The sequence below is a fragment of the Harpia harpyja genome, chromosome 7 (assembly GCF_026419915.1).
Source record: "Harpia harpyja isolate bHarHar1 chromosome 7, bHarHar1 primary haplotype, whole genome shotgun sequence".
NCBI lineage: Eukaryota > Metazoa > Chordata > Aves > Accipitriformes > Accipitridae > Harpia > Harpia harpyja.
The window spans coordinates 3,746,072-3,761,405 of NC_068946.1; the positions used below are offsets into that span (position 1 = coordinate 3,746,072).

Consider the following 15,334-nt stretch of genomic DNA (forward strand, 5'->3'; position numbering starts at 1 on the left):
CATGTGGCCTCACTGGAGTCACTCTTTACTTGTACTGACATAATGGAGAGCACAGTCTCACCAAGCAGTATGTTTGCTTTCTACAAAAAACAGCAATGATTTTTCTGGCAGCAAATCCAAAAAAAGATATGCATGATATGTGCCACTTTAAACCTTTTCTGTTGTAGCTTCATTATCTCCTTTGGCTGTTGAAGATTACTTGTGAGCCATGATTTCAGGACCACTGATTTAGAGACTGTTCTCTGTATGGGGCCTAGCTGTAGCTGCTCGGAAGATTTCAACAAACAGCCTTTAAGGTTAAGGTGTCTTGTTCTGCTGTGGTTTTGAAGGCTCAGATCTTTAGTTCTTGCAGGCTTTCCTGCTATTACTCTTTGCAAAGACTACTCGGTTCATATTTTAGAAACATTTTGTTAGCTACAACCTGGCTTGTTTTTCTTTCTAATCAGTGGTTTGAGGGTAGATCTTGGGGTAGATCATGGGGACTTAACCTCTTGAGTTCTGGGAGGACAGACACCCCCAGCCCTTACAGTCATTGGGAAGTTAAAAGCAGCAAGAAGCTGAATCCAGCCAGAGTTCCCAAGGGGACTGGGCATCCCTCAGGACAAAGGTGATGTGCCATCCCTGTTCCCATAGGGGCAATTCCTGCATGTGCTTCTTCCTTCCTTTCTGTCATTTTCTTGACTACTTTCGGGTGCAAGCTGGAAAAGGTACAGAGTTCCTCTGCCACTGACACGTTGTGTGTCCTTGGACAAGTCGCTTCATCTCTTCATGACTCCATTTCTTGTATGTAGTCGGCTGCCTTGTAACATTCACCAGCTAACAGGGATGGTGGGAAGCACTGTGGGGAAAGGGAAGGGATGTCTGTGAAGGTGAATGAGCCAATGGACAATGCTTTTAAGAGTTTGGCTTGAGATACACGCTGTTGATATTATTTGGCCCAGTCATGGTCAATAATCTGTCACAAGAGCCATGCATTGGCAAGTGCCCCAGTGCCAAATGAAAAGCTCTGGGGAGAGCACGGATAGAGTGGAAAATGAGGTTATTAGTGGTAAAAGCAGAGGTGTGTCTTTATTTGCTTATGACACTGCATATCCTGCTGCAAAGCTGTCTCTGCTGCTGCTCTGCTCCAGTCTACGTCACGGCGTCCCTCATGGATTGCAGCAAGGGCTGTCCTCAACAGTCCAAAGTGCCATGGCAATGTTGGAGCATCCCTGCATGAAGGGCAGCGTGGGGACATGGACACCATAAGGCTTTGCAATTTTTCCTTGGGCAGTTTTATTGAGTGGGGCTAAATGGGATAGCAATCCCCATCTCCCTTGCCAGCAGTGCCCGGTGCAATGTGTGTGTGACATTCTGCGCAGCCCTTTTCCCCTGTGGTCTCAGCTGTGCCTGGTACTGGACTGCCTGTGTATTAAAATGGGCTTGGTTTGTCTTCTGTTGGCCCTGCAGGTCTGAGCAGTGACAGTGGACTTGGAGGAAGCACGGATGGCAGCACTGATATCCTGGTGTTTGGCTCTGTGGTGGACAGCGTGACAGAGGAAGGTGGGTAGCACAGGCTGTTGGTGGAAGCATGGGGAGGTGGCTAGTGCTAAGACCGGATGGATGGTCAGGACCGTCTGGTGCCAAGAACAACAGGGAACATATGAAACTGGAAATGCAAAGCTTTTGGGTCATCTCTCTCCATCCTTTTCTGCCTCTTAGAGTGCGAGGTGTCAGAGGAGTCAAGCGGTGAAGCAGAGATTGAACAGGAAGCATCAGATTTGGAGGACCTGAGGGAGCTGCATCCTGGCTTGTTGATCTACAAGGCAGCACAAGCCCGAAACCTGCCCCTCATGGCAGAAGCACTCGCACATGGTGCTGAGATCAACTGGGTGAATGATGAAGATGAAAACAAAACTCCTCTGATTCAAGCTGTGATGGGGGTACGTTGTGCTAGTGGCTGGGAGGCCACATTTGGGAATGTGAGGTCTTGACCGTAGTTCAGAGCGCACTGACAACAGGCAACTTACAGCCTGGTACAAGCTCATGCATCCTTTCAGTACTGCTAGCTGAATTTATTTAGAAATTCCCTTTTACCTTGCCAGGGTTCCTTGATAGCCTGTGAATTCCTGCTGCAGAATGGGGCAGATGTTAACCAAAGAGATAGCCGAGGCCGAGCTCCCTTGCATCATGCCACATACCTAGGGCATACTGGGTAAGTTCTTTGCACATCGCGGTGACGTGCTCCATCACCCTTGGATTGAGACTCAGCGTTAACGCAGAGTAATGGGGGTGAGGTGGGCAAGGAGCTGGGTTTTGGTTAATTGGTTATTTGCAAAGCATGCCTTTTTATATCACGTCAACAACGTGATTGTCTTAAGGATAATTGCCCCCATGATGATAGGTAGGGTGTAATTGGGCCCCTTTATGCCCGTTCCTTTCTCCATGCCACTGCGGCATTTCCTGATTTAGACCAATAGAAGTGAAGCTGTGCCTGCTTATGGAAGGACAGTGCCCTCTGCCCACTTGAGTGGAGGGGGGCGGGGGGCTGGAATTTCTGTTCTGACGGTCTTTTCTTTCCCTTCTGCAGTCAGGTCTGCTTGTTCCTCAAGCGAGGGGCAAATCAGCATGCGGTGGATGGTGACGGGCAGGACCCGCTCAGTATTGCTGTCCAGGCAGCCAATGCGGACATAGTTACCTTGTAAGTGCAACCAGGACTTTCCAGTGCACGTGTACAGGAACACTGCCTGTAAATAGCCATCAGGGAAGGAATAACCAAACCTTTCTCCCTTTTGCTTTCTCTGTTTCACTGTAGGCTGCGTCTGGCTCGAATGAACGAGGAAATGCGAGAAGCAGAGGGCCCCTTTGGACAACCAGGTCAATATCCCAGCAACAGCCCTACCGAGCTGCAGTACAGAAAGTGTATACAGGAGTTCATCAGCCTTAATATAGATGAGTGTTAGTGACAACTCCCCCACCTCCCCTTTGCTGTCTTGAAGTTGGGCTGAATTTCTAGAAGCCCTGAGAGCCCCATCCTTGGTATATTGGTGTTTCTTGCAGATTGGTCTGTTTTTGATGCCTGCACATATAGGTTGAGATGCACACAGGAAGGAAAAGGCATCTTTCCTGTTAGCGTTAAGTTCTCATGCTTGACTACTGGATGGTTGATTTTGTGTAGGAGACTCCTAGGGCATAACCACAGACCATGGCGTGTGGACTTGAGTGTGTGAGAAGAATGGGAGATGAGTTTAGCATTAAAAAAAAAAAAAAAAGAAAAAAAAGAAAAGAAAGAGAAGAAAAGGAAACCCTCTATCACCAGGAGAAACCCACCAACAATACAATCAGATGAACCTGTCTGCTTCAGTGTAGTTACCATGCACTGAGTTCTCGTCTGAACAGTTTGTTTGGAAGGGATTCTGACATGGAGCCCTCTGTCCTGGCAGCGTGACCAGCAGCCTGCTCTCTCATGGGACTGCTGCAGTGACTGGGAGCTGCTGGGGCCAGTTTAGAAAACTAAAAGATGACCTCTAAGTCAGGAACAGGCTGTTTTGTGGGGCAGAGATATTTTGCCCCAGAAGGCACAAGGGAAGGGGTAGAATTGAGAGCGACGGCTACTCACCTTAATTGCTCTCAGGACTATACCAGCCACGCTCCCCTTTTTTCACCCTTGGTGGTTAGCTGGTCAAAGCCATAGCTTGCCTGCTTCCAGGCCCAAGATGCGATCTGCACGGTGTTATGGAAGCAGCAGTGCTAATTCTTCAAGGCTGGGAGAAGCTTGTCGCTGGCGATGGGCTTTGTGTCAGGGAAGAAAAGCCACATCCAACTCCCACTGCCTAAATGGCTGGCTGCACGATGCAATTTTGACTTTGGTTCAGTTTGTTTCCTGGTCACTTCCGATTTCTGACTTAGCATCTATGTGAAGGAGACTTCGACTTGCATGTGTATCCCTCTGTGCTCTCCCCCCGCATGCTGAAGCATGTGAGTAGGGCATCTCAGCAGCTGGCCCAGGGGCTTTTGAGTTCCCCAGTTCCAATGACTGGCAGAATCTTCTTTTTGTTTCTTTCCTTTTTCTTGTGGTATTCTTTGCGGGAGTGGGGGAATTTGTTTCTACTTAGAGCACTTTGTTATGTTTATGGTCTGTGTTATAGGGATCATGCTACAGTAGCTCTGCAGAGATGCTGCAGCCATGTAATCCTGTCTCAGGAGGGCTTACAGAGCACGCGTACCACTGGCAGATTATCCTCTGGCTGTGAGTTTGGATGCCAAGCTGAGGTGTGCTCCTGTAGGAGCCTCTTCAGAATGCCCTCAACTGCAATTGATGTTAGAGTTTTTTCAGGACTCATGGGTGGTAGTCCACAACTGGTATTTAGCCTGCCTGGGCACCTAGGCTGCTGGCTCTGGGGTTGGGCCATAGTGCCTTATGGATAATGCTGGGATCTTGAGGAGATCAAGATCTCACAAGGAACACAAGAATACCAGGCAGAATTCCCCATCCTCCTGCATTACATCAGCAGTGATACACAATCGTACTGATTTTCATCCAATACACGGTTGACTTCTTTACTTTTTTTTGTATGCTGGCTGCTGTCATGCTGCAGCCCTTAGTGGATTAAACCTTTGCAGGTTTGTTTCTATTGACGTAATTGTGTCCTCAGATACTGGAGCAACAGCAGTCAGTGTCCACCCACACATCTAAAAGTGGAACAATAAAGAAACTCCACTTAGTCTCTAGTAGGGTGTCCTCTCAGTTCAAAGGAGAGTCCCTGCTTCCTTAGGAAAGTGCTGTCCCAAGTTTTGCTGCAGCCAGACCACAGTTCTCTGTCTGTGCAGTCTTGAAGTCCATCTTTGTCTTGTCGCTTTCTCATTCTTGCTCCCTTTGGAGATTTGGGATGCACAGTACCAAGTGCTGAGTTCTGATCTCAGTCCCAATTGTCTGTTGTGAATCTGAAAGGGTCCTAGTGACTGTGCTGAAACTGCTGCAGATCAATGGCAGCGCAAAACCTGGTCCCAGGGCCTTTCGTGCTTCCCTAAATAATAAACAATCTCCTTCCACCAATCTTGGAAAATAAAAATTAATGAGCTTGGCCCTATCAGCCTTTTTATCACTGGCAATGCCTTTCACGGCATTTTCTCCATCGCTCCACTTTTTCTGTTCCAGGAGGCCGGTGCTCTGCACACAGCATGCTGCTGCTGAACCTGCGCTATGTAACTCCTGGCTTGCGTGAACCTGCCGATTCACAGCACGCTGATGGGTTGGAGAGGGAGTGCACCGTGCAAACTTGCATTCAGCCTTCTTAGCTGTTCAATGCCTGGTCTGAAACTATTCTGTAGTCTTTGACCAGGCAATACTCCTTCTGAACTCTTCTCTGAGTAGAAGCTGTAGGATGTGCCCTTAACAGTTGGCAGAGGGCAGATCACTTGGTCTGTATTCGTATTCTGTTCAGCTGTGGCACCCTCAGGATTGATTCAGGATGGCATGTGGGATGAAGCAGTGTGGCATGAAATGCCATTATTGCTGCAATTCAGTTTCAGAGGATCGCTAGGGTGTATAAATCCTTAGTTCAGAGGACAATTTCTTTGTGAGTAGGGACCGTGCTCTGATTGTAGCTCCCACATGTGACTCTGGAGTCATATCACTGAATGAAGAGGGCTGACTCCAGGCATACACCTGTGTAAGTGATACCAAATGCAGGCAGATGGGCGCTGTGCATAGCTGTTGCTGCAGTGCTGCTACATGGTCTCCTTCAGTTTGCGTTTAATATGCCCTGGGTTAAATATCTTTCTTCCTGAGACCTGTGTGAAGGTATAGCCAGCATCACTGCCCACTCAGCGTTTCTTGTGCAGGATTACAGAAGGTTACCGCTTTACATTCTCGTGGAGCTTCATCTTTCGGTCCTTTGCATTGGACTTTGTCTTCTTTCTGGTCCAAGGCATCCTAAACTTAAATGGCCTTCCCCACTGAGCAGGGTAGTGCCTTCACTTGTGTGTCGCTGCCCCATTTGACACCCCTTCCTTATCAGTTGAGCCTGCTTACTCTGCAGCTGGTGGTAGCGTTACTGTCAGTCTGAGTGGGGTCAGGAGCAAATCTGTAGTCTTACAAATCACCTGCGTGAAGTGCCCAGCAGACCTCACTGCTCTGTGCAGAGCTCGGATAGCGTTGGGTGCTGTTGTCCAGTGAAATGAGTTGCGGTGCTGAACCTGCTAGCAATACAGCAAAGCCCTTAAGTATGTGTCTGCCTTCAGCAGGACTGTGCTACGCTTATGGTTAGATCATGCAGATCAGCCTGCAGCATCCAGACCAGCGCTTAGATTGCTGAGTACAGCCAAGAACTCGCTCTGCTTCCTGGGTTAGGAACTGAGAGATTCACTGTAATGAATTCTCTTTGATAATCCTATCCCATTTTATACTGATCTGCATCAATTTAGACATTTGTCAGTGCTGACATCCCCTCAAGTTATGCCCTTTCCTAGAAAAATGCCACACTGAATCAAAGCTGGCATTTTTCAGGGTACTTCAAAGATCTTGAAAGTGAAATAGATGTTTCACCACTGCCACGGTTCTCCTCTGTTAATGAATTTCAGCATGGTCATTGTCTAGCAATGTTTTTTACATGTACAGCAACTTAAAACACCCCAATTGGTTTTCCAGCTTTTTATGAGATGTTAGAAATACGACTGATCCTTTCTGTAAGCCAGTGAGAACTGGAGACATGGCTTCCACTTTGGGTCATTTTATTTCACAGTCAGCATTAGTGGCTCACGAGAACAATACAAAAATCATGTACAGTTAGGTCCATTGGAGCTCAGACTCACTGCTGAAGTACATGAAGTTAAAGCATATGTAAATACTGATGCAAAAAGCAGTGTCTTGCAAGACAATTTATCTATTTAACATGTATTGGTACTTTATTTAGATTCAATGTATAAAGCAACTTTGTGCACTTTTCCTACATACAGTATTGGGGGGGTTTATGTTCTTTTGTTATGGATTTTGTGCTGTCTTTTTTAATCAGTGAAATTGTTAAGTATTTAATTTATTATTGATGTGCCCAGAGGACTAGTGCAATTTTTATTCAATACAGTTTGTCTGTATTTAATGTCAGGATTTTTTTGTAGCATTGTTAGGAAATCTTTTTCAAAACCTGCCTTTCCCCCCCCCCCAATTTTCCTTTCTCCCCCCCCCCCCCCCTTTCTATTTTCATTATACAGATCATGAGGCATTAAATGCCTCTAGTTTGAAATATAATCAAACACTTTAGTACATCCTGCAGTTTCTAAAACAAAAAAGTTCTCCAGGAAAAAAATGCTAAGGAGGCACTTCTCAATGTTTTCTGTGTTTATTTGAATTTTTTTTTTTTGATTGGGTGTATATGTGTGTGTGCATAGAAGATTGGAGGGGAGAGTGGGGAAATTGTACAGAAAATTTGTTTTCAGCAAAGTAAATGGCCAACCAGGCTACAGGGAAGACTGGATATTGAACACTTTTCTTTTTTTCCTTCTTCAAATACAGCTGCATTTGTGTTGTACAATCTTGTTTGAAATATCTAATGCCAAAACTACTCTCTCTTCATTCTTCCTTTCTTTTCAAAGAGTGCGTATGTTATCTATATGACAGTAACTTGGTTGCAACCACAGTTAACATGAGGAGATTTGCCTTTGTCTAGAAAGCAACATGCCAGGCATCGTCAAAACACAAATGGACCCAAACCATTGCCTCAGCCATGCAGATTCTGTCATCTTTTGAGTTTTTGAGATCTGGGTGAATATTTATATACCTGTCCTAGCTTTTGTTTGACTTGACCCAAACCCTGTAACTAAGTGCCTGGACAGGTAGTCTGGGTTTGAATCTTCGGGGTCTGCCACATGTCTCTGATTCCAAATGGGATGAGTTCAGGTTGCTGGCAGGTTGAAATGATACCCTCTTGTGTTCCTTCTCCACATGTCATCCAGGGAAGCCTCAGGTTATTTTAATATTGTTGTCTCTGAGATGGTCTCTGCAATGTGAAATTTCTTTGAGCAGTCTAGAGGAAAAACCTGGAATTGGAAGAGTTTATCTCTTTAAAGAAAGATTTGACAAGCTGAGAGTGTGATCAGCATAAAATAGATCAGCAACATCTCAGACCAGCAAAAATGGCCATTATTTATGCAAGAGAAAAACAAGACCTCCTAAAGAAATGCACTGATTAACTTATTGTCCGGTGGCCACAACACAGCTGTTGTCTACTGCTAAACTACTGTGTTGTTCCTGTGCTGCTCGACTGTCCCTGAACCCACTTCTCTCTCCTCACTGCCCGAGCATTATTGCTTTCAACCAAAGACAAAACAGGATCAACGGATTAAATGTGATATTAAACCATTGGTTAGCTGATGACAAACATCTGTGTGAGCGCGCATGTGTGTAAGAGTGTGTTGTGCTGTTCTGTGGAGAAGGGGGTGTGGGGAAGAAGTGACTGAGCAGAAGGGAGAGTGGGAGTTCTGAAGAAACAACTTTTTTTTTTTTTTTTTTTTTGAGATTCCAGAATACAGAGTGCTGTTTCCATAGGAATGTGATTCATATCAGTCTGCCTGCTGGTTCCTCAGCCTTTTAGGGAATTTGGGCTGGGGTACATCCCTTCGGAGTTGTATGCCCAGCACTGTGTTAGTGCCAAGGTAGGGCAGCTGCGTAGTTCTGGGGAGGGAATGAGGGATAGAGGTGGGGATAGTAGCCAAAATAGTTTCCAAGGCACGAGGAGGACCATGTGTGTTTCTAGTGCAGCAGCTGAGATGGCTAGAGAAGCTAGCTGGAGTAGGAGCGTTTGCTCCCCAAACACATCTCGGCACTTAGCACCTTCCTCGCAGTGAAGGCCGCGAAGGAGCGTGTTTAGTTTGTACGTCCTTGTGCTCCAATAGGTGACACGCGGGGAGCGGCTGGGTGGTTGTCTTCAGGTTGTCACTGGATCTGTAGACCTGTCTCGGTTGACTTCCATCCATCATGTCCCTCCAACAGCAGATGAATGTTAGTGTGGATTCCCCATCCTGGGAGCCCTCTACGTGAGACCTGGGGCTGCTGAATCACAGAAATAGAGTAAGACTTTTTTCCTGTAGGGTTACATAGGCTGGCAGCCTGGAGTGAAAGCCTTTGAGATGAGAAAGCCCAGCCAGCTTCTTCCTGGCTAAGGCTCCCATACCTTCCTATCTAAACAGCACAGAGAGAGAAAGAAGTTCTTCAGCTAAGTCAAAGCTGCTAAGTGTGGTTGATTAATACGGCTCTGTTACACACTGAATGGCTGGGCTGCTGCACCAGGGGCTGACACTTGCTGTAAATACGCTATAACCTATTAACCTCCTTCACTTGCCTGCTTTCAGTGCAACTTTGTAACACGTTTTTTAATTCCCCCTTTCCCTACACAGCCTGTACTGACTGTAACTATGGAACCGGATATTCTGTATGTTATTATCTTTGTACAATTTTAAAACTGTTGCTGTGGTGTCTGCCTTTTTTTCCCCTCCCTTCTCTTCTATTGTCTCTTGAAACACTGTTAATAAAAATCTAGATAAACTCCTTCCCTCCTCCTTCTTTGGCTTGATTTATTTATGTAGGGTTTCTTGCCTTGTTGCCTGTATTAACTGATTTAGAAAACCATCCCCTTTTAACCCGTTTTCCTTCTCCTCTGCAACCCACAGCTTGAATTTTATGGCAGTGAATAGACTGGAATGCCACATAACTACACTGCATTTTTGTTTGGGTTTCTGTGACACTGTCTTGTGATAATGTGATTTCAGGGTGCTTTGGAAGAAGGCTGGGGTAAAGGTGACAGGCTCAGATCTCACACACACACCCCCCAACCCACCCATTCATGTTTCTTCAGAGTACCTGAATCAGTTAATGCTTGATACGTTATGAGCTCTGCTGATGCCTATCCTGTAAAAGGAGACCTTGCACTAGATGAAAATACCAATCTTCTGCACCTGGAACACCATTTCCCACACATCACAGTGCAATCCTTCCCCCACTGGTTTCTCTCATACTGTGTGTCTGTGGCAGAAAAATAAAAGAAGAAGAAGAAAAGAAAGACTGGACTGGCCTCATGATTTCTATCATACTTAGCATGGAAAACAAATGCAGAAAAACAAAATTGTGGAGTAGCCTCTGTTTTCCCCTGGAGGGACAAACAGATCCCAATTAATGAATCTGGGTAGGCTTGTGAACTCAGTGAAAGAGCTAAATAGGAAGGATACTTTGAAAGCAGGAGCATTACGATCATTTAAGGCATTTACCGAAGGAGAGCTGCATGGTCTTAGAGTAAATTTATAAGCACAGAGCTTGGGAGACACATGGCTTTACTGATTCCCACTGCCACCCCTTTATTTTACTACCTTCTATTTTCTGTCTGAAGGGGAGACTATGGTCTCACCCGACCTCACAAGGATAAATACATTGGAGACTGAAATGCGATTACAAAAACCCAGATCTCCAAAAGAGTGTCTCTTTCTTTAGTTAATGAGGATGAAGTGCTTAAATATCTCCAAAAATCTGCGACTAATACTTTACTACAACAGTAGGGTTCTTGTAATTGGAGTTATATCCGAGTGTTGCCAGAACAAATATTTTACAAGTATGCGGGAGGATTAGTGATCTCACTGAACAAGGATATATTCTTGGTTTTACCAACCTGGTCTGGCTACTGGGAGGAGGTAATAGCAATTCTCTGTCCTGCTACCTAACGGTGCCATTTTGACACCATCCCACTGGTGTCAAAACTAAGTCAGGATCAAAGAGGAGAAGTACCGGCTGTTACCTGGTCTCTACACCAGAACTCAGCCAGTTCAGCGCTTGCTTACCTGTTGCTGCCAGGTATGCTTAACAATTCAACAGCAGACTCATTCTAAATAAACCCTGGAGAGATGAGTCTTCATTGTCCTCATAGAAGAGCTACCTGTTTTCTGTGTTGTGTATAAGGGTGGGGGGTTTTTTTCCTTCTCCCAAAAAGGGACTACGTTTTATTTAGGCAAGGTGGGGAGGAATAGGTGGCAGGGAAGCAGGTGGAAATGCTAGGAAGCTGGGGTGATGCACGCAGAGACTGGAAGGCAGTGTGTGGGTCGTGGAGGGTCTGTCCCTGGTGGGAGAGGACTGTGGTCTAACAGGCTGCAAGGCAGAAGTCACCGTAGCATTGGGATATATTTGTACGCACAGGACAGCGCTGGTGGGGGCAGTGGAAACGGGCTGAGTCCCACCAGTTAAGCAGGGGCTCAAGTGACTATAATCAGAAGCTAACAGGTATGTCAAGTTGGTTTTGTGGCAGGCATGAAACCAGACGTTTCCTGAGCGTTGCTGTGCCTGAAAATCAACAGATCCTGATCAAAGCCTGCCTGACGATAAGGCTCGTGTTATAAGCCTTTGTCACCTGCCTGTGGATAATGCTGAAGACTATTCTTCTCAAGACCTTTTGGGCTGGACACTCTTCATGTACTGAAAAGAGACAATTCTCACATCCCGTTGTGCTCACCCATGAGCTGGGGTGGAAGGGGACAGCACGTTCACGGAGGGACCTGTCCTGCGAGCTTGCATCAAAGGACTAGCTGGAGGAATGCTTCTTGGAAGATGCCTCCAGGGTAGGGAGCACTGCCAGGCGAGTGAGGGGAAGCTGCAAGCCTTCTCTGTCCACTCTCAGCTAGCTGGACGCGCTCAGACCATTCTCTCCAGCCGATTTTGGGTGGCAATATGAAGTTACACTGGATCCTGCTATCGACTTGGCTTTGTGGAACCAAGTTTTTGTATTAGCTTTTCTCGTCCCTCAGCACTGCACCGATATTGACGGATGATGTGCCTTGGAGCTATGCAGCTCATAGCAGCTGTGGATCTACCCGCTCAGTGACTTTCCAGGACGTGTCTTCCATCAAACAAAGGGCACGGAGCTCTGTATGAAAGACTAAGGTAGCTGCACCTGTGTAGGTGAATACCTGGGATCTTTCACTTATCTTTTCCCCTGTGGCTACATGGGTTCATCACCAGGTAAAAATGAGCTCAGTAGCCCAGTCCGTGGCAAAAACTGCCCTAGAACATCAAGCAGCAAACGTACAAGCAGATATATCATTAATGGGATGCGGGTGCCTAATTATCTCTAGAATTGCAGCATAGATCTGAAACCATTCCTGCATCAAGGGAGATTCTATCACAGAACCACTGCTGGGACACCTGAACTCTTTGCCTTCACTTGTGGTTTGAACAGGGCCTTGAGTCAGCTGTCACGGAGAATTGTTATTTGATAGTGCCCTTCGACAGGTTGTTGTTTTGTTCCAGTACAGGTGGACTGATGTTGTACCTGCCACAACAAGCTCTGAAAAGTCTGGCTGCCAGAGGAGAAGCCAGCCAACTAGAAAATTACCTTATCTCAGTTCCTGGCGGAACGCTGTCTCCAGCAAACCAATATCAAGCCCTCTGTTCCTGACCGCATGAAGCTCTGCTGTTGCACAAGTGGCCCAACGAAAGACCTTTGTGTTTCAGAGCACTCAGCTTCCAGAATAGCTCTCTCCTTCAAGCCTTAAAAGGCTACTCTCTCTTGGGCTTTGGAAAAAAGTACCAATAATATTAAAAGGGAGGAATTATCCCAAATCTGACTGTGAAGCAAGAGTCCCAAGAGCATGTTTACGTATGCAAGCTTCTGTTCTAATTAACAAAGAATGGAAAGTCAAACCAGAACCCTCTGAGGCAGCGCAAGGCTAACGAGCTGGGCTCTGCCTCTGTAACACATGTAGAGGTGTCTCTTTCATCTGGATAGATGAAAGTCAGGAGTTCCAAGTGAAAATGGCCTGATGCACCATGATCTCCATGGGTGGGAAGTATCAAAGCAAGGCAAAGCAAAACTATTGGGACTAATGCCTCTTCCTGTGTATTTTTGCAGGAGATGCTACCTACCTGGACATCTTCCGGGAGTTCTCTCACATGGCTTCGAACAACCCTGAGAAACTCAAAAGGAGGAGCCTGCATTTCAGCCACTCCTGCAGATAGCCCCCTCCCTCCCTCTGCCAAGACCTTCTGCTGGAAGGTCAAGCTCTGAGCTCCAGGAGCGCAGACCGGCAGAAACGTCTGAGCAGGTTTACGTCTGAGCCAAGCCGAGCTCAGCTACTGAAGAAAGATATTCTCTGTTCAGACACGCTTCTGCTAGAAACCTGTGTTTTCCCTGGTGTCTGCCTGTGTGCCCTGACCGGGAAGATGACAGGCCCTCCAGGGGTGATTCCAGAATAAGTATGCATTCAGACCGTAGGCTTAGGTCCCATGCCTTGCGGTACCTGAATGCAGTTTAAAATGGGTCAAGCTGAGCTTTTAGCTCTCAATGCCCTTTCCACATTGCTATTCCTGGGAAAATTTGCCCTTCCTGGGTGTATGCAAACACTAGCATTTAGGATATTGCAACAGTGCCTGCCCCTAAAATGAAGTACAGGTAAGTGGTGCTGACCGTTGAGCACGCCAGGAGGAGAGCAAGTCTGAAACGCTCCGAAAACTGAGAAGTGAACGTCGCAGACTTTTAGTTACGCTGCTTTGTGGCGGTGTCACCGGAGCCAGGCTGCTCAGCTCACCAACAGGCAGCGCCTACCGTGCTCTGAGGAGTTACCAGCTTCCCACGATGGCGTCAGGATGCAATTCCCTGTGGCACGAGGCCCTCCGCATGCAGACGTCCCCTCCTCCCAAAGGAGAAAGGCCACCCAGGACGCAGCACCGAGCCACCACTAAGCCATAGGGGTCCCAGTCCCAACCAGCCCCCTGCAAAACCTTTGGCAAAACACTTCATTTTGCTGTGTAACTCACCTCTGAAGATACCTCCACCGCTGAGTGCTTTGAGACATTTGGTTTAACATGGACCAGGAGATATAATACCGATTCCACGGAGACTTTATGAGCAATACGGCAAACAGAATCTAGCTCTTTCCCTCAGGGGCTCTCTATCTCCTGCTAGTTGTGCGTCTCATTGTTAGGAGAGTTGTACTCTTCTGTAAGGCACGGCTTTCAGTATTATTTTTGTCATTTTTATTATTGTATGTCATAGTTACCAAAAATAATAAAAGGTTATGTGTGGACTATACAGGTATAGGCACCATGACATAATAAAGTGTATTGTCAGAATGATATATATAAACTATGACGTGCTGAAATGTAATATATCTTATGGCAGAAGAAATGCATTTTTTTGAAAAGGTGGGAGTGAAAAAAATCTCACATGCAAACAGTATCTATGAAAGGACAATAAAGACAGGATTTTTTTTTAAAAATTCACACACATTTCCTCATTTTTTCTGATTCTAGATCTTTACAAGCCAGTGAAGCACTTTAGTATAAGAAGGATTAAAAGATGAAATTTATCTGGCACAGGTTTATGGCTTGAAAAGAGGAAGCTAAATGAACTTTTCTCCAAAAAGACACAGGATTCCAAGTCTCTTGGCAGCCCTTCTGTTTCATGTGATTAAGACACGCTCTAATTTCATTAATGCTATTAATGAAACACACCAGCAATGTGGCAGCTTAATAGGCATCTCGGCCCTTCTGACAAGATGTTTCTCCTAAAGAGACAAGCCTCCAAACCTCTCCCGGACCGGACAACAGAACGCAGCTTTCACAAGCTGTCACAGACACAGGGACCCCAGGAGAGATGCTGCTGGGTGAGCACGGAGCTGCACAGTGGGACGCGTTCCCAGGGAAAGGGCTGGGCTCTGGTTCGGAATGATGGGCTTGCAGGAGAGCCGCTGCCGCTTGGACCGCTGGCAGCCTTCTGGTCACGTTTGTGGAAGAGCTTGCCGTGCAGCTTGCAGCGGGAAAGGGATTTGAAACATCGCGCTGCGTTTCCTGCCGCTCAGCTTTAATTTCTGTGAGAGTGGCAGCTATCATAGAAGCTTTCCACTGGGGAAGGGCAATAGCCTGGCAGCTAGAGTAGGGAGTTGGGACTCTGGATTTACACCTTTCTATAGCAGTGCTGGGGGATTCTGAGTGTAACAGTGACTCCCATTTGTGCCTCAATTTTTGCTCCACGCTAGAAATGCACAGCTCAGATATGAGGAGCTCCAAATAGGACAGATATTTCAGTGATGATATCACAAGCACTAAGGTATGACACTAATGAAGAATTTGTATGGCTGATTTCTCAACTACAGCAGGCTATGGGAATGTTCTGAAATAAAGAGGTAGCTACTAAGCTGAAAATTAGTCCACACCCTCAGAGAAGATTGCTTTAAGCTACCTTCAAACTGGATACCTATTAGTTATGCTTCCACTAGCTTAGAAAGCATTATTTTATTCTACTAAAGGTGGCGCAAGCAGGTGTGAAGCAAATTTTCCCCATGTCCCTCTCCCATAGTGAACCCCCCACCTTTTTCTCTTCCAGTC

General features: G+C 46.4%; 1 protein-coding gene across 1 annotated transcript in view; it reads left to right on the forward strand.

Moving 5' to 3' along the window:
• Positions 1-14,216, forward strand: part of ACAP3 (ArfGAP with coiled-coil, ankyrin repeat and PH domains 3) — a 101,908-nt gene extending 87,692 nt beyond the window's left edge. Inside the window, exons 20-25 of the mRNA XM_052791602.1 lie at positions 1,450-1,542; positions 1,702-1,922; positions 2,085-2,194; positions 2,570-2,680; positions 2,795-2,856; positions 12,861-14,216. Coding sequence (XP_052647562.1) covers positions 1,450-1,542; positions 1,702-1,922; positions 2,085-2,194; positions 2,570-2,680; positions 2,795-2,856; positions 12,861-12,967 — 704 coding nt within the window. The 3' untranslated portion in view covers positions 12,968-14,216. The remainder of the gene's footprint in view (positions 1-1,449; positions 1,543-1,701; positions 1,923-2,084; positions 2,195-2,569; positions 2,681-2,794; positions 2,857-12,860) is intronic.
• The last annotated feature ends 1,118 nt before the right edge of the window (positions 14,217-15,334 follow it).